Consider the following 19,353-nt stretch of genomic DNA (forward strand, 5'->3'; position numbering starts at 1 on the left):
ATAAATAAATCCTCATGTGGGGACATTTTGCAGGGTATCTCCGCATCTCATGTACACCTATGTTTTAATAAGTGATGCGACATTAAATATTTTCTGAACCAAAAAACCTTAAACAAGGGTCAAGTAATTTTCCATTTAATAGTGGGTTAATTGGAATTTAATTCATCAAAGAAAAATGGTATCTGCAGAACTGCTTTGCATGTTATAAAAATGCTTATTTCGCAACTTGCTTTTCACATAACCTCTTACCATTAATTTGCCTAACAGACATTGATCGCCCTAAAGGACTGGCATTCACTGATGTGGATGTCGATTCCATCAAAATTGCTTGGGAAAGCCCACAGGGGCAAGTTTCCAGGTACAGGGTGACCTACTCGAGCCCTGAGGATGGAATCCATGAGCTATTCCCTGCACCTGATGGTGAAGAAGAGACTGCAGAGCTGCAAGGCCTCAGGCCGGGTTCTGAGTACACAGTCAGTGTGGTTGCCTTGCACGATGATATGGAGAGCCAGCCCCTGATTGGAACCCAGTCCACAGGTATATCGTTAATTGCACTGCTGGGTGCTCATGGGAGCAGCGGCTTTATGCCCTGCTGAATGCATTATACTTTATCAGGCTATTGATTCCCATGCAAGTGGGTACCCCCAAAATCCACCTCTCTATTAGGAAAGACCCTCTTTAAAGAAGAATAGTAATAAGCAATAAAATGTAGGTGACATTTAGATAAAGTCTAATAAAAGGAAATTTTGGAGTAGCTTGGTTTACAAACAAGGTTATAAAGTGAGACATTGGAAGAGAACATGAAAATTGTGGATTATTTCCTAAGCCATGACTCTCTGTGGTTACTTATGCTCATTATATATAAAGGAAAGAAATTTGGCATCCTAAGGAACCCAAACTGGGCCATTTCATAGCAGCAGGATTCTGAGAACACGTGGGTAAGACCTTCCTTCTCTGGTTAGAGATCATGTGCTAGGTGTATAATTTGCTTAAAGGATTGAGAATCAGACACATAGGAAACAGTTGATAGGGCAAATGCTTTCCACCTTCTTTATCCTCTCATGCTTTATTTCTAAAGCAGAGTGGAATGCTAAAGATGTCTCCTCGTGACAGCATAACCCTGGAGGTGACAATCCGTATTATTGCTCTTTGCTTCTCTTTTCTGCTTCTGTTGTGAGCCAATTTTCTTCTGCTGCTGCACCACAGAGAATACTTCAAAGTTAGCAGTGATATCTTCCAGGAAGTCCAAACAAAGAGAATAAAATCATAATTCTGTCTTTGGAGGGATGAAATACTCTGTGAGATGGTTTTCCATACAAAGATAATTTCTATCAGAAAGGGGCTACTGCTCATCTTGCCATAGAAATGGAAAGATCAATCCTAATGGCCAATAAGTCAATTTGACTTTAATTTATTAAGGAAAAGCAAAAAAACCCAACTGCTAAAACCTTAAGTCTCTTAGAGTTTTGGCATTTCCCCAAGGGCTTCCAGTGTTTCTGAGCATTGCTGGATAAAAAACACATTTTTTTCAGCAAACATTTTCTTCATTTTGCACCCCCTTTTGTCCTTTCTTGTACTGAATCTTTGCTTGACTAGGGTACCCACCCAACCAAACAAGTACAACCTATCTACTTCTTGGAATTCACTTTATTTTCCCCCTTTCCCCATTTACTGTAAGATAACCTCTAACCAATGACCATCCTGACAGCCATTCCTGCACCAACCAACCTGAAGTTCACTCAGGTTTCACCAACCAGCCTGGCCGCCCAGTGGACAGCACCCAATGTTCAGCTCACTGGATATCGAGTGCGGGTGACCCCTAAGGAGAAGACCGGACCAATGAAAGAAATCAACCTTGCTCCCGACAGCTCATCTGTGGTTGTATCAGGACTCATGGTAAGAAGTGTCCTTTTTCTCATTGGACTAAAGAAGTAGGTCATTTCTTACACAGTTGAAGGTGGTGGAAATATAATAAATCTGTGTTCTTTGCCTCTGCTGTCAAATTAAATTGATCATAATTTTGTATCAAGTAGAATTACTTTGTGTTGACTTAAGCTATCAGGGACAGAATTTTATGAGCTGCATTGGATGTTGCATAGCTCTTTAAGTGTATTCTGTTTATTTTAAAATGTTGTATTGTGTGTGCGGGGGGGGGGGCAATTTATATATCCATAGGCTGAATGTATAAATCTACTTTAGTTATGCTTTTTCTCAGCCCTGTTACCTTTGCAAGGAATATTCTCCAGTTTTTACCAACCCAGCCTGATCCTACCTTCCTTAAGTCATTTTTAATCCTTCTAGATGTGCATGCAGAAAGCTAGCCAGGAACCTAGGAAATTGTTCTACTTCTTAACATAAGGCCAATTCCAGGAGAAACTACAGAAAGAGGGTTCAGAGATAGACTATTCTCTTTGCCTGTCTATGATCAGAAAAATTCATGATTTGCACCTGTCAGATCATCAAAGAGAAAAACAGGCCAATACCATTTTCCTCATTTTGTATCAGCTTAGCATAAACATGTAAGTTATGGCCTACTTGGGCTCAACCCCAGGTGCATTTTTTAATTCATGTAATTAAATATGTTGTCAGTGTAGGAAGGAAATTAATATAGGAGCTTACAGTTCTGCGGGTTTTGCTAGCTTACTTTTTCTTTTCTAACCATTGCATTTTTTCTAACGCTGGAGTGAAAATTCCTGGGCTTCAGAAGATCACATTGCTAAAGCTTACTGCACCCTTCTTTCTAGGTGGCCACTAAATATGAAGTGAGCATCTATGCTCTTAAGGACACTTTGACAAGCAGACCAGCTCAGGGAGTCGTCACAACTCTGGAGAGTGAGTAATCAAACTTTTTAGTGTCAACAAACGTTCTGGATAAACAAAAATTAAAGAATGGCAAATGCCTTTCTAGATCACTAAGTGAACAATGGAATGATTCCCAGTTTGGAAATTGATTTGCTTTCCCAGTTACTACTGTTGCCTCCTGTGCCTCTCCAGAAAGCGGTCTACTGGCGCGTACGTGCAATCACTTCATGATGTGTTAGTGTTGGTGCAGTGAGCTAGGACTAACACTTAGGTTATGTTCTACTGGTTAGAATTTGTTTTCATAGAGTTAAGTTTGAGGAGGATGCGCTGGCTTCTGTTGTATCTAACAGTGCGGTAGGGATTGGACAATACTGGGCCCAGGTTCTAGTTTTCTGCCATATCAATAACCCACAGTTATTCTTTTTCAGAAATCACATAAAGTGTCAAAGTCTTCTCATCTATGAAATAGGGATGGCGTTGCACCTGTTGAAAAAATATGAATCTATATAAGAGTGACAAAATACTAGCAATACCTTATTATATATATGAATATATATACCTTCCTTATATTATTACACATTTTATATTATAATAACAATAATGTTAACACTTACTGAGGTATTTGTAGATACATAAAGCCAGCCTTGAGAACCACTGACAGTACTTGTAAAGCTTTTCAGTTCTTAAAAAAAAAAGTACACGAGGTGAATATTTTCATTTTTCCTAATTACTGTCTGCTTTTTCTCTCTGGATGCCACAGGAGAAAATCTATACATTATTAGTCATGTGTAGAAATTGATGTATTTGTATATAATAAAGAAACATTTTAAAATATCAAAACCTTACCTATATGAGCCAGCCAGGCACTAATCTCTGGCTGTCATCCTATGCAGATGTCAGCCCTCCAAGAAGGGCCCGTGTGACAGACGCTACTGAGACCACCATCACCATTAGCTGGAGAACCAAGACTGAGACGATCACCGGCTTCCAAGTCGATGCCATCCCAGCCAACGGCCAGACTCCAATTCAGAGAACCATCAAGCCAGATGTCAGAAGCTACACCATCACAGGTCCGGGAGCTCACTCTACTGACCACATTTGATAACTGCCATTCACAACATAAATTAGCTTATTAGTCTTTCTACCACTTACACTGATTAAATTTATCTTCAGTGTTTTATGATAACCCAGCTCTATTTTTTACAACGTATTTTCATCTCCTGATCAAAACATTTTGTCCTGTGAACGCCTGGTTTTGTCTAATGTTTGCCAGAGGAATGGCATAAGTCCCATTCATCAGAGATCTTTCATCAATGAACCCTCTCTTAGGGGAAAAAAAAAAATTATACATAATGCTTGAGAGCCAAAAGAAACTCAGTGATAGTGTCTACTTCTTAACATTCACATAGACTATAAAGCAGAATTAAATTTGAAAAAGCAAACGACACTACTTCATAGAGATCAAAGTTGTTGTCAGAGAATGTTCAATATCAGTTTAGGTCTTTTTGAGATTGAAAATTCTGATTCCAGTTCCCAACCAGTGACCATCTGATAAAACACAGTCAGTAGGTGCTCACCCCTATCACCAAGATAGTCACTTCTAACAGCATTTTTGGATTTTAACATTTATTTTAGCCAATGTCTTTTTGTGCATCTGTGCCTTTCTTTTGAGATGTCCTTCTCATGAGCAGTTAACACCCATACCATGCTCTAATTTATTGTTCAAATGTGAACCACTTCCATGGTCTGTATAAACAGGCAATGATAGGAGGAACCATGAAGATTGCAAATGAGTTTGAAAATTTTCCTAGTAAATGAAGATCAGATAAAAATCATCTCTTCACCAATCCCAGGTTTACAACCCGGCACTGACTACAAGATCCACTTGTACACCTTGAACGACAATGCCCGGAGCTCCCCTGTGGTCATCGACGCCTCTACTGGTAACTACACTTGCTACTGAAGAAATGCCACTGACTTATATGTTTGTGTGATCAGGCACGTGAACTTGAGCAACAAAAATGAGGCTGATACTTTTGTATTCAGATCACAGTGAATCATTTTTACTGTTTACAGAACTCTCAGATTCTCTCAAGTCTGCTTTTAAGGGCTGGGAAAAGAATGTGGGAATAACTTTCTTGGTTATTCATTTCCTTAAAGAGATGTAACTTTGTTTCCTTTTAGCCATTGATGCACCATCCAACCTGCATTTCCTGGCCACCACACCCAACTCCCTGCTGTTATCATGGCAGCCACCTCGTGCCAGGATTACTGGTTACATCATCAAGTATGAGAAGCCTGGGTCCCCTCCCAGAGAAGTCGTCCCTCGGCCCCGCCCTGGTGTCACAGAAGCTACTATTACTGGTATTGCTGCTTTCATGCTGCCGTTTTCCTCTTTACTCTCTAGGACACATACAGTGCTTAGCAGACTCCAGCTGTGTCTTTGGTGCTGTACCATGAGAACAAGAAGCCCCATTTCTGACAACTTCAAAAAGCATTCTCTATGGAGGAGCTGTCAAACTTGATACATCTCAGAATTCACAACAAAGCAATAATTTCAATACTGTCATAATGGCATAGCTAGAATCTTTTTATCTGCTGTATGTTTGCCAGACAGCTATCAGTTCTTCCTAGAAAAAGACACTTTTCAAAGCAAACTAGCAAATTTGGATACTGTTCTCTCACTCAGCAACCTAAAGAATGATAGGTCTGCAGGATTTGCCAGACTGCCACCTGCGATGGCCCTCATTATCCAGTTTCACAGGATAGGGCTTGAGGCAAAGTGATTCCCAATCACCCATCCTGGAGAGAGTGCTTGGGATGGGGAATAAGAGATCATAGGCCTCTGGTATTGTTTTTGTCCAAGAGATTATACGGTAAACTGTGTATATAGGCTATCATCTAGACTTAAAAATCCTATAGAACACACAGGTACCAGAAGGAGACACTGCTTCTTTAGAAACTTTGGAGACAGGAAAATAGAATCAGATATGGAAGGCGTTGAATTGGGTACTTCCTACAGGGTCCACACAAAGAGTGGTCACTCTTTCCTACAGAGCACTTTTTTGTAGTCTAACTTTTTCATTGATCCTGCCACCGAGAGCCATCTGTTTGTTAGGCCTAAGTAGATTCATGTATACAGTCTGCACTGATCTCTCCCAAGTGTGTATTTCGCTGGCAGTGTACAACACTGATAGATTTTCTTGAATTCAAAAGGGCAGATGAGACCACATGTTAACAGAATACCCAGGAAAAGTAAAGTGCTTATTCAGGTGTCAGACTTGACAGGAAGATAATTTGCTAAGTGGCTATTGTATACAGAGTATTTGAGTGTTTGCAGAAGCAAAACGAAGTCAGTTTTGCCTTTCAAGAGGCCAATGGCCAGCTGGAGAGAGGATGCTTGCTTCCCAGTAGTATCTCCTGGTGAGATCAACTTTCATTTGACCAGCTGAGCCCACAGACATAATGTGATGATCTGTCCTTCCATCAGGTCTGGAACCAGGAGTCGAGTACACAATCCAAGTCATCGCCCTCAAGAACAATCAGAAGAGTGAGCCTCTGATCGGGAGGAAAAAGACAGGTAAAGAGCACCTTCCTCGGTGGTTAACAGGGAGATGGCCAAAACAAAACTAATTACGAATGATTCATTTTGCAGGGAAAAAGTGCTCCAGGTTTCGATGCATTTCTTGTGAAACTTTTTTTTTCTCTAACAGCATAGCATGTATGCTGTGCTCTTTCATAGCAAGAATAAGCTAACCATCTGCAAAACTGTTTTATTTTTTTCCTAGCCAGTCAATATAAAAGCCTTTCATTCATCTTTAAAAAATCCAAACCGGATATTAAAATGTAAAAACCAAGCTGCGATCGTTGCTGCTCTTATATACATTCTTTTGAAGTTAAAAATGTTTTTATAAGAAGGGGGAAGGGAGGGAAAAATCTTTCTCATTTGTCTTTATTTATTATTTGGTTTCTAAAACTTCGAACTAAATAATGTCTCACTTTTTTATCCAATTTCAGTTTAATTTGAAGAAAATGCTTCATTTATGCTGATAGGAGAATTTTAAAATAAATTTTATGTGTGTATTTTAATCTATTCTTAGCATTTCAAACTATGAAAAACTACTGCACCAAACCTCTGGAATTCTCATACTTCAGACGCTGATATAATTAGTCTGGATTCTAGTCCTCATAACATGATTCACAAGTGAAAAAGAGAAAAAAGGCTGCATATTTCGGTTCCATTAGGCTTAATTTGAGCAGAAGCAGCTTCTATGGGGCTCAGCAGTTCAAAGCTTTGTGTGTATGATAAATTCATACTAACACTTTTTTCGTTCCAAACTATAAAGAAAACTTTGAGAAAAATCATAAAGATTTCTTTCTGGAAAAAAAGTGTTTTGTGATCTAAGAAATGCTAATTTTCCGGGAGCTTTGATCTGATTGAAAAATAGTCGTTGTTGCCTGAACTGATAACGGCTCCCGAGGCTACTTCTGGGAGCTTAACACGCTTTGCTTTTTTTGGCTCTAACCTCTCTTGGCTAGATGAGCTTCCCCAACTGGTAACCCTTCCACACCCCAATCTTCATGGACCAGAGATCCTGGATGTTCCCTCCACAGTTCAAAAGACCCCTTTCATCACCAACCCTGGGTATGACACTGGAAACGGTATTCAGCTTCCTGGCACTTCTGGTCAGCAGCCCAGTCTTGGGCAACAAATGATCTTTGAGGAGCATGGTTTTAGGCGAACCACACCGCCCACAATGGCCAGCCCCGTAAAGCATAGGCCAAGACCGTATCCACCGAATGTAAATGAGGAGATCCAAATTGGTCCTGTCCCCAGGGGAGACGTAGACCATCATCTCTACCCTCACGTTCTGGGACTCAATCCAAATGCTTCTACAGGACAAGAAGCTCTCTCTCAGACAACCATCTCATGGACCCCATTCCAGGAAAGCTCTGAGTATATCATTTCATGTCATCCAGTTGGCATTGATGAAGAACCCTTGCAGGTAATTCATGTTTCTCTTTACCTCTGGGCAGTCTGGGAAAAAAAGTAAGCTAGGCTACTGAAGTGACCAGAGCTCTGATGTCCAGTGGCATACTTCTAGAACCTCTTAGAAAGGTGGCATGCTTAAGTCCTGATTTTCTTTTTTAATCTCAGTACGGCTCTACTTCAGGGGATGTTCCAAAGAGTGTCATTAGCTTTTGTTTAGTAGAGAATAAAATCATTTCTATTATTATCGATCATTTGAGGTTCCATGGTAATATAGACAAAGAAATGATCTTAGAAAAGAGAGAGAGAGAGAGATTCTGCCTGAATTTACTTTTGTCCAGGAAGGGCTAAAATGCCTTCGTTACGGTTTGTCCTTGAAGAATCCCATTATCTACAATATGTCAAAGGAGAAAGAACTTGGCCAAAGCTGTGCCTCTAAGTGATTGAATTCTCTGACTAAAACGTCTATGCTTTAATTTGTCTTGCTGATATCAATGTTCACTGTTTTCTTATTTTTAGAAAGTGGCAGACTTTTAAAAACTGACTACACTGTGGAGGATTTATGAGCTTAGAAAAATGAGTTTGAGGATTTGCCAAAGGGTTTGAAGGACCCCATGTTGGGGTCAGATGTCACTTGTGTGGGATGAATATGTATCCCACATAGCGCAGCGTCCACGTTTTATGTGAAGGGAGCATGGCCACGGCTGCCAGTGGGCTTGCCCAGACTGCAACTACAGCAGGATGAAGAGGAGGCTGTCTCTAGAATTAGTGAGGGTTCCTGGTAACTGTGGAGCACATAGGGTAGATTTTTGGCAGGAAAATCTGTCACGTAGAAATGACAGCCCCTCACTCAACTTCCATTTCTCTCCTTCTCTGGTTGGGACCTTTACACTCTTCATCTTTGTCTCCCTTTGCTTTGTTTACACAGTAAGAGTTACTGAGAAGAGAATAGGAAAAGTCATATCAATTCCTCAGTCTAATGCTTTCTCCCCTACTTTGGATGTGCTAATAATTGCAGTTCCGAGTTCCTGGAACTTCTGCTAGTGCCACCTTGACGGGTCTTACCAGAGGGGCCACCTACAACATCATAGTGGAGGCAATAAAAGACCAGAAGAGGCACAAGGTTCGGGAGCAAGTAGTTACCGTGGGCAATGCTGGTATGTGAACATCGGGGTTATTTGAGCAAAAGCTCTGGACTACCCCAGAGATGCTTCTTCGAGTGACTGTTCCTTTCTTGCTGTTGTCTTTTGACTTTAGGAAATAATTCCATGAAGTAACTGAGCAACTTTAAATTCAATTATTTTCCCCTCAGAGTATCATAGTATCTTGTAAAACACATACATAAATAGAGTCTCAAACAGTGATATGATGATAGACCCAGAAGGGACTTCAAATATTGTTTGGTCCAACACTGTGAGTCCCGGCTAGTGAGTATCTGGGTTGATATAGGACACAAGTCTCCTGATCTCTGTTCCCAGACCCTCTTCACCTTACCAGGTTGCTGTTCTCCTGAGTAAGTTTTAAGTACTGAAAGTGATTACCTGTGAAGGAAATTCCTTATCTGCCGACATCAATGCCTGCTGGGTTTTGGTCCTGATGTAAAATGCTACCAACATAGCCCATTTCTGTCCAAAGAGCTCCCTTATTCCCATGTTATTTCATGATTATATAGGCCTAAAACCACAATGAGGTTAAATGGTCATTGACTCTTTGTAGCACCTGGAAAGTTCCGTTAAACCAGTAGTGTATCACCCGGCTTTCCAAACTCCAGCAAGCTGGAGAGTCACCAAGAAACATGAGATAGGGAATAATCAAAATCATGAATCTCAAATTTTCCAACTGGAGGGTTTTCCATTCCCCATCAGCAGGGAGTGCTGAATTCTGTCTGCCAAGTGACAGGCTTTATTCCTAGGGCCAGTTACTTAACCTCAGCCTCCTTCCTCATTCGATAGGTGACTGTGTTCTTTTACATGTATAAAAGCCTGTGAATTAAGCAGTTTATTTTTATTTGGAGGAGGGGGATTATTTTGTGCTTATTGTGTTATATATCTATGGTAATGCACACTTTTTGTTTCGTGTGGTTTTGCTAGTAGAATGCCATGTGAAAGGAATTTTCAAGAGCACAAAGGTCTTTGTGCTTTTTCCACATCATCTTTTTAAAAAGATTCCATCTCCAGAACTTTGGTCAGGTGGAATTTTAACTCCTGGCTATCTTTAGGAAGGTTATTGAAACCCCTCATAGCAGTTTAAGTTCCTTCCATTTTTCTTTCTGACTCCTTATTCCCAGCAGCAATATTCTGCATTCTAGCCAGGTTCTCCCAGCTTTGAGACATTTCAGACATCTTAGTTTCAACAAAACTCTATTTTCTTCCACTGTGATGCCTTTCAAAATATTAGACAGTTCAAATATCTATTGCTTTTGAGCTTTTGATTTTTGCACTGTGAAAAGAAATATACACAGTGGGATTCTAAGTCACAGAAGTTAGTTTACTTAATTTTTAGATAATAATTTGAAGCATGCTTTGTTTGCATAGATTATTTTATTTTTTTTTTTTTTTTTTTTTTTTTGCTGTACGCGGGCCTCTCACTGCTGTGGCCTCTCCCGTTGCGGAGCACAGGCTCCGGACACACAGGCTCCGCGGCCATGGCTCGCGGGCCCAGCCGCTCCGCGGCATGTGGGATCTTCCGGGATCGGGGCACGAACCCGTGTCCCCTGCATCGGCAGGCAGACTCTCAACCACTGCGCCACCATGGAAGCCCTGCATAGATTATTTTAAAATAAGCTTTCCCAAAACATAAAGACCAGATCTTAGGCAACATGAAAAGATTCCATTACTTAATTTCTAAGCCATCAATATCCCATTGCTTTCTCTTATTTGGAACAGTTGGTTTTATTGATAGAGTAAAGCAGTCTGACCATTATGAAAAGACTGTACAAAATCTAGGCTTTTTGCACTATTATACAAAAAAATGCAATAAATAAATGCGATCACATTTTAATGGTATATAAAACTGTGACAACTTTTGCATTAAAGCAAAAGATGCCCTCTAATAATTATTCTTTATTTGGTGAGCACTTTCTAAGTGTTGGTAATAGGCCAGTGCTTTGAATTCATGATCTCATGTAATCTTCACAAGATCCTGAGTAGGTGGAGATATTTTTATTTTTATTCCCACATTACAGAGGAAGGAAATAAGGCAGAGAAATGTTAAATAACTAGCTTAGGGTCACTCAGGTACTGATGGAGAGGAATTTCCAGCCTTCGCATCCCACTGAAGTTCTTAATTGCCTCATGATCTGTTCCATGTTATATAGACTAGATTTACTAAAAATGATTTTTTTTTTAGAACTGAGGGCAAAAGTGAAAGATGGGCTCCTTTTAAGCATTGTTTATTAGAGCAGTTGATGCACTGATAGAACAGATGAGTGCTTTTTAGTGCTACCGGGATTTTTGTTTTCAAATAAGTCATTATATACAATAATTCAGTTCTCTTCTTATGGTCCAAAACAATAATAAGATGTCTTTTTCTTTCTTTTTTTTTTTTTTTTGCCTTTTCCTCCTTTTCTTCCTGTAGTTGACCAAGGCCTAAACCAACCCATGGATGACTCGTGCTTCGACCCCTACACGGTTTCCCATTATGCCATTGGAGAAGAGTGGGAGCGATTGTCTGAATCTGGCTTTAAACTCTCATGCCAGTGCTTAGGCTTTGGCAGTGGTCATTTCAGATGTGATTCATCTAGTGAGTAGCTTGCTTTGTCCACCTCTTGCATGTCCATGCATTCGCACAATGTGCCAAAGGAGGAAGCATGTTTGGCAGATGCAACCTCTTCCAAACATGAAGCAAATGAGGAGAGACTGCTTGACTCAAAGTAAAATTTTGCATCATATAAAAATGATGGGAAATTTTACTTGTTGAATATTGCTTCATCTCAAAGGTTGTATTTCAATATGACTTAATTAAAAATAAATTTGTGATGGTAATATGATTTTTAAAATTTTTTTGTTAAAATGAATAAAGTCAAACTCTTTGGAGCCAGGTCTAATGAAGGGTATCGGAGACACAATGGAACCTCAAGTCTCTTTTAATCTGTAGTGTTGAGTGAGCTCAGAGGTGAACATTTATACTTACAAATATTCTATCTCTTTCAACACAAACCAAATATACACATATCATAGTATACATACACACTCACACACACACACTCTTTCATATCGCACATACACACTCATATCATACATACACATACACACATTGGGCAGCTTGAATCTTGCCAAGTAATGTGGAGAGTACAGATAATCCATTTGTAGATAATTAAGAATCAACTTCAATTGAAAAATATTTGATTTTCAAATTATAAGAGGATTTTATTATTTAAAATTATTTTTTAGTTAAAATAATCCTAGGAATGACTTATCATGCTTTGAGGTTTAGTATTAGAATTTCTAAATCCTTCATTTCTGCTTTGTTTTTAGAGGATGCGATTATTATTAAAAATTGGTTCATTTTCACAGGTGTTAATCATTATGCCTTATAACAAGCCTCCTATAGATATATCCAGGAATTGTACTGGGTGAAATATGACATAATGATTTTTAAAAGATCTTAAGAGCACTTTACTTAACTTGTATACATGAACTGGTTTAATTCAGACTGAAATATAAAAACAACGAATTTTTTCAATGCAGACTATTGTGCTTGACCATCTGAAAATAGAAAGAGGTGTCATATGCTGTTTAGGAGTTGGAAGTTTTAACATTTGGCATCAATTAGGTGGTTTTTAATTTCTGAAATTGAGCTATTTTTAAGTCTGTATATTTATTACCTATGTAAGTACTTAGGCGCAACTGTGGGAGCAGAGCTGTAAGTTGATTTATGTGATTCTTTGGCTCAACTTACATATTCTTCACTTAGATGTCATAATTATTGACTAACTTTTTTAAAGTTTTAGGAATGACTGACTTGTTGATAAAATAAAAGTTGTGTGTATTATATAAACTTCCAAAGTTTGTTTTTAGTATAAACTTTGAAGATTAAAAAGTCATCTAAAAGGTCATCTTTTATGTATGGTGGTTAAAGATAAATAACTGTGCATTTTAGATATTCCTGAGAACCAGTCTTATTTGTAGGATGATAACCATTGATTTATCATTTTGCTTTTGTTTTGATACATAGGTTTATTCTTTCACTTTTCCCATTTACAAGAAACAGGTTGTAGTGTGTAGAAACCAGCTGACCTTTGCTTTTTGGTTAATTGAACTTTGTATCCAGGATCTCTGCAAATCCAAAAGTGACTTTTCATCTATTATCTATTTTTAGCCTTCCCAATTTTAAACCTTAATAGGGAGAATTCAAATGAAGGTCATTGACTATTCTTGTGAAATGATTATGATGAAATAGACTGGATCTTAAAATATCTGAGAAAATGTTAAGTGGTAAAGATAATATTTTCAAATCCAACCAAAAAAGTGGTTTGTCAGAGGGATCATGACCTTCATCTTTCCTTGCCACTCCTTCCAGATACCTGGCTTTGAAAATCTGGTGACATGTCCCAGTACGGTCACCATCTTGTGAGTCAGAACATGCCAATAACTCCTTGCCTCTGATTTTCCCCACCCCCCAGAATGGTGCCATGATAATGGTGTGAACTACAAGATTGGAGAGAAGTGGGATCGTCAGGGAGAAAATGGCCAGATGATGAGCTGCACGTGTCTTGGAAATGGAAAAGGAGAATTCAAGTGCGATCCCCGTACGTTGCCACAAATCATTTTTAGTGTTTTCTTGAGCACTCCCACCTTCATTACTGAGCTGTAACTCTCATTCCCAGAAATAATTGGAGACTTTAGGTCTTCTTGAGGAGTGAACGGTGGGTTTGTTAATCTTTTGATTTGGGACAGCAGAGACAAGCTTCAAAAATGAGCCATAATTTAATGTTGTTATAGGGCACTTTAGCACTTTTCCAACCTGAGTATTTTGACCATAATCTGCAGTGAAATGTAACAAGAAAGCCTTATGGGTCTTTAGATTCAATTTTTAAAATATGATCTCTATCTTTGCATTGAACCGTTTCCAGTTTATTAGATCTAGTCTTTGGAAATGCTGCCCTAAGATCTATACAGCAGTACCTCTCTTATGGATGCTTCCCATTAACATGTGGGACGTGGGCTGTGATGACATAAATTTAGGAGAGAAACAAACTCATCCCCATAGAGGGGTCAAGTCTATATTATTGTTCTCAGTCTTACATGCGCTTATGATTTGTGTGTCCACGTAGATGAGGCAACGTGTTACGACAATGGGAAGACGTACCACGTGGGAGAACAGTGGCAGAAAGAATATCTTGGCGCCATTTGCTCCTGCACATGCTTTGGAGGCCAGCGGGTAAGACCAGATAGGCCAGGCTCTGTGCAATTTAGACAAGGTTGGGGGGCAGGTTCCTGTACGGACGATTAAGAGTTATGCTTCCTGGGTGTGTGCTGTGCACACAGGTGTGGTAGTTTCCCTTATGAAATGGGGAAATACTTCAGCTCCTGTTGGAACATAAGGCTACTGACTACCCCTTTCCAGGTCTCCCCCTTTGTGGCAGCTTTAGCCCCCTCCCCCATACCTACTATTCTCAGACTGCCTCCATTCTTCAGCAACTGAAGTGTTAAACGCTGGGTAGCACTGGGCTTCTTGCTCCATTCTGTTGGGCAGGTGCCCCTGTGATACTGCTGTTAAATATTTTGAATACCTAGATCTAAGAAAATACCACTTCTTTGTACCCTCTCTCAATCCCCAAATAGATTCCTGCCATAGGTCTAGTGCTATGCTCAGGAATATGGGACACACAGAGGGAGTGAGAAATGGTCCTGGCTCTTAATGATATAGTTGGAGACATTAAATTAGCATACATTGAAAGTCCAGCTAATCAAGTCAGGCTCTGAGTGGATCTGACAAACGCAGTTCCCACGTAGGCTTATGTCAGCAGGAAAGGTTTGGTGGAAAAGAGAAGCATGACTGGCTGGGTTTGGTTTTTTTTTAATTTTAATTAATTATTTATTTATTTTTGGCTGCGTTGGGTCTTCGTTGCTGCGTGTGGGCTTTCTCTAGTTGTGGCGAGCGGGGGCTACTCTTCATCGCGGTGTGCGGCTTCTCACTGCAGTGGCTTCTCTTATTGCAGAGCGCGGGCTCTAGGTGCACGAGCTTCAGTAGTTGTGGCACTCGGGCTCAGTAGTTGTGGCTTGTGGGCTCTAAAGCACAGGCTCAGTAGTTGTGGCACAGGGGCTTAGTTGCTCCGTGGCATGTGGGACTTCCCAGACCAGGGCTCAAATCCATGTCCCCTGCATTGGCAGGCGGATTCTTAACCACTGCGCCACGAGCATAGTCCGCTGGCTGGGGTTTAAGATGGTTACAATTTGGTTGAGGGATGGCGGAAGCAGAGAGAGCAGAGTGAGCACAGCACCCTGGAATGGGAAGGCGCTGGCACATGTGGGCTCCAGTGAAACAACCCTCTGCCTGCTGTCTAGTGGTAAGACATTAAATGGGAAGAAGTGGGGGCCACTTATGCAGGGCCTCGGAAGTCCATTATTCATGCCAGTACTTCTCAACCACTTCTAATCGGTGTCCTACTTCAATATAACAGAAAAGTGCTGTGCTTTCCTCTAATCTTTGAAATTACAAAATAAGATGCCTTATAACTCAAATAAAAGCAATGAAACATAATATTCCTTTGTTTTCAATGAAAACATACCCTCCCCGACAGCTTTTCAAATTCTGGTCCATGAAGAGCATGCTCCCTACTCCCGGGTAAGGCTCACTGGTTGATACCTTTGGCATTAGCCAGTTGCAGGTGCCCAAGAGAAAGGGAACATGATGGAAGACGGTTTTTAGGAAGATTAAACTGGCAGCAGAGAAGGGTCTTCAGGGGTCTGGCTGAGGGCAGCCCCTGGAAGCTACTCTGATCTTATTCCACCACTCGTAGTTGGGTGGGGAAAGAGTCTCTCTCTCTGTCTCTCTTGAACACATATAAAGACGGTGATCACAGAACTCCGTCATCTCTGGCCATGTGCTCAGTGTAGAAAAGTGTGATGGAAAGTGAATTTGTTGAGAAGTCGGTTTTGGTCTCACTTCAGCCTCTCTGCCTCATGATTTACGTACATGAAACCTTTCACGTGTGACACCTGTTCTAAAGCGAAGTGCGAAATGAAACACTTTAGACAGGAGTGGGAACTGTTACGTGTTTATATGAAAGCAAGATTCACTGATTCTGTAAGTAGGTGTTTACCCATACTGTCTTAGGTATTATGGGGAATATGCTTTTAAATGGACAAATATGTCTGAAATATTTCACTGACAATATAAGAAAGAAAGTGATTGTATTATTTAGGGTTCTTCTGGCTATAAGAGAAAAGCCCAACTCAGGTTAATTTAGGCAAAAGAAGGCTCATATGACTGTAAAGTCTCAGGATCTCTGTAGAAAGGACATGACCAGGAGACACCCAGCTGGGTGGCAGTCCCACTCCACTCACAGGTCACTGTGTGACTTCCCCGCCCCCCAGTCAGTCATTCCTCTGGGTCTCCTTTCCCTTACCTATAAAATGAGGGTGTCTGTCCATGTGATCTCACGTTCCTTTTATTTTTATTTATTTATTTTTTTGCGGTACGTGGGCCTCTCACTGTTGTGGCCTCTCCCGTTGCGGAGCACAGGCTCCGGACGTGCAGGCTCAGCGGCCATGGCTCACGGGCCTAGCCGCTCCGCGGCATGTGGGATCCTCCCGGACCGGGGCACGAGCCCGTGTCCCCTGCATCGGCAGGCGGACTCTCAACCACTGCGCCACCAGAGAAGCCCTCACGTTCCTTTTTAAAAGCTCTAGGATTCCAGGAAAACCTCCTCCATCATGTAGTGTGGAAAGCTTATTAAGGAAGTCAGGACTGGAATCAGCCTTAGCAGATGGGTGGGGGTTGTAAGACATTTCAGGAAAAAGGAAACGCATAAATAGAGGCAGCTATAAAATATGAGTAATCAGCCAACATGTATTCTGCAAGTTATAAATGCATGAAATCATCCTCAAAGCTTACTTTGTGACTAACTGCGTATATTTTGCCAACTCGTAAGAGGTGAAATTCTTCGACACAAGCTCTAAGTTGCGATGTTCTTGTGTTGTCATAAACCCCATCCGACTTCATGCCTCTGCTCTTTTAGGGCTGGCGCTGTGACAACTGCCGCAGACCAGGGGCTGAACCCGGTCACGAAGGCTCAACTGGCCACTCCTACAACCAGTATTCGCAGAGATACCATCAGAGAACAAACACTGTAAGTGCATTTGCACCCTGTGTGTTTCTCCCCTAAATGCAATTAGGCACATAGTAGAGAGTCCCTTTCTGTAGGTACCTTTCTTCTGAATGAACCAATTTTTAAAAACTCTTTTAAAAGACTTAAGAGTAGAAAGAATATTGTATCCTGTAACATAATTTGGGTTCTCTTGAGCATCTCCCATTGCCCAGTATATAGCTAAGCTCTTAAAGCTAGACATATTTTCCTATGCATAAGTAATTATCAGAGAAGCCACCCTCCCCTTTTTTTCTCTGTAGCCTTTACAGCATTGCTATTAATTTTTCTTCTTCTTTTTTAACAGAATGTCAACTGCCCAATTGAGTGCTTCATGCCTTTAGATGTACAGGCTGACAGAGAAGATTCCCGAGAGTAATATTTCCAACTCAGAAACAAGCACGGATCTCTGTCAAGGTCCATCCAAACTGGAGTGATGTTAGCAGACCCCAGCTTAGTTTGTTTCTTTCTTAAGCCCTCTGCTCTGGAGTAACTTCTCCAGCTTCAGCTCAATTCACAGCTTCTCCAAGCATCACCCTGGGAGTGTTTTTAGACTTTTCTCATAAATGGGGCAGTATGTTGCCAGTTCTCCAAAGTATTCAATACTACTCAGTATTTTAAGTGAAATGATTCTAACTTGTGATTTGGATTGGGATCAATAGGGAAGCACATGCACCAACCAAGATACAAAATGTCTTGAAATGATATTACCAAAATTTTCAATAGGAAAGTTACCCAAACACTTCTGCTTCCACTTAACTATCTGGCCCACAATATTGTAGGAATGGCATGTCCTTGTTGCTGTGATATTTGAAATATCCACAGTACTCACTATTTCCAAATGATTCTAGTAATTGCCTAGAAATCTTTCTCTTACCTGTTATTTATCAATTTTTCCCTGTATTTTTATATGGAAAAAATTGTATTGAAGACACTTAGTATGCAGTTAATAAGAGGAATTTGGTCTAATTATGGTTGGTGATTATTTTTTATACTGTACATGCCAAAGCTTTACTACTGTGGAAAGACAACTGTTTAATAAAAGATTTACATTCCACAACTTGAACATCATGGCTTCTTTTTTACATACAGAAATTTGGGGGAAAATAAGAATCTTCCTGAATGTTTTTTCTTTGCTATTCAGCAAACATTTGAAAAACCATGATGGGCACGGCTCTCTAAATTTTGGTGATTTATGTACAAGCTTTTTTAAGTCTGTCACTCCCCAAACCCAGATTCAGTCTTGTCATTTTATCTCTTCAGTAATGGAGATAACTTTATATTTCCCACTTTACCAGATTTAGGTGGATTCAGATACTTAACTTGCTAGCTAGCTCTTCAGAAGTATAATCAAAACAAACTTTTCATTGTTCTTTTCTAACCATTATAATTCTTTGCTCCCTCCCACTTCCTTTCCATCCTTCATTAAATAAACATCTATTCAAAGAGATTACCTGCAAGGAAAATAAAAAGATGACTGAGATGTTAAAACTACTTAAATCGGGAATCCCTTGGTGGTCCAGTGGTTAGGACTCCTCGCTTCCACTTCAGGGGGAGCGGGTTTGATCACTGGTCGGGGAACTAAGATCCTGCATGCTGCACAGTAAAGCCAAACAAAACAAAACAAAAAACCACCAAAAAACTACTTAAATCGCATGGCATAGAGGGGTTCTGTCTTAAGGAAACGCTGTGGTATAATAACATCAATCCAACTTGTTTAAATGCCAGCTGACCCTGGAGTGCCCCAGATGAACAAAGTGTGTGTAGTCCTGGTCTACAAAGGCCCTTTTTTTTTTCAATTTAACTTCGGGGAACCAACAAATCTAAAACTTTGAGATTAAATCTGGCATCCAAAATAGTAAAATAGCAGCACTGGAAATAGTCAATTATTAATTAGTAAAAGATTAGTAATTCATAATATACAAGACATGGAGAACACTTTTTTATACACCACTGTAACAAAATATTTCAATAAGTACCTGGCAGTAAATACTAAGACTAAATACAGAAAGAGATTTCCTCAGGGTTCATTTGTTTTTTAAAGAAAAACAAAAAACAAAACTCATGTTGGAATGGATTTAGATTATAAAATTCCTTGCCATTTAGCATCTCATTAGGGAGAGGTGTTTTTTTTTTTTTTTACCATCTTTATTGGAGTATAATTGCGCTACAATGGTGTATTAATTTCTGCTGTAAAACAGTGAATCAGCCATACATATACATATATCCCCATATCCCCTTGCTCTTGCGT

The 19,353-nt window shown here is 40.1% G+C and overlaps 1 protein-coding gene across 12 annotated transcripts in view; it reads left to right on the forward strand.

Moving 5' to 3' along the window:
* FN1 (fibronectin 1) overlaps window positions 1-18,162 on the forward strand; it is a 71,983-nt gene extending 53,821 nt beyond the window's left edge. For 5 of the 12 annotated variants that reach the window (XM_060105732.1, XM_060105733.1, XM_060105735.1 and 2 more), the window contains 14 exons: window positions 268-537; window positions 1,709-1,896; window positions 2,745-2,832; window positions 3,696-3,872; window positions 4,656-4,745; window positions 4,987-5,166; window positions 6,293-6,382; window positions 7,342-7,808; window positions 8,811-8,949; window positions 11,369-11,533; window positions 13,416-13,541; window positions 14,067-14,173; window positions 16,977-17,087; window positions 17,410-18,162. In XM_060105732.1, the coding sequence (XP_059961715.1) occupies window positions 268-537; window positions 1,709-1,896; window positions 2,745-2,832; window positions 3,696-3,872; window positions 4,656-4,745; window positions 4,987-5,166; window positions 6,293-6,382; window positions 7,342-7,808; window positions 8,811-8,949; window positions 11,369-11,533; window positions 13,416-13,541; window positions 14,067-14,173; window positions 16,977-17,087; window positions 17,410-17,481 (2,270 nt within the window). In that variant the 3' untranslated portion in view covers window positions 17,482-18,162. The remainder of the gene's footprint in view (window positions 1-267; window positions 538-1,708; window positions 1,897-2,744; window positions 2,833-3,695; window positions 3,873-4,655; window positions 4,746-4,986; window positions 5,167-6,292; window positions 6,383-7,341; window positions 7,809-8,810; window positions 8,950-11,368; window positions 11,534-13,415; window positions 13,542-14,066; window positions 14,174-16,976; window positions 17,088-17,409) is intronic. The other 7 variants (XM_060105734.1, XM_060105737.1, XM_060105741.1 and 4 more) reach the window with 3 other exon arrangements.
* Window positions 18,163-19,353: the final 1,191 nt, after the last annotated feature.

This window comes from Mesoplodon densirostris, chromosome 8 (assembly GCF_025265405.1).
Source record: "Mesoplodon densirostris isolate mMesDen1 chromosome 8, mMesDen1 primary haplotype, whole genome shotgun sequence".
NCBI lineage: Eukaryota > Metazoa > Chordata > Mammalia > Artiodactyla > Ziphiidae > Mesoplodon > Mesoplodon densirostris.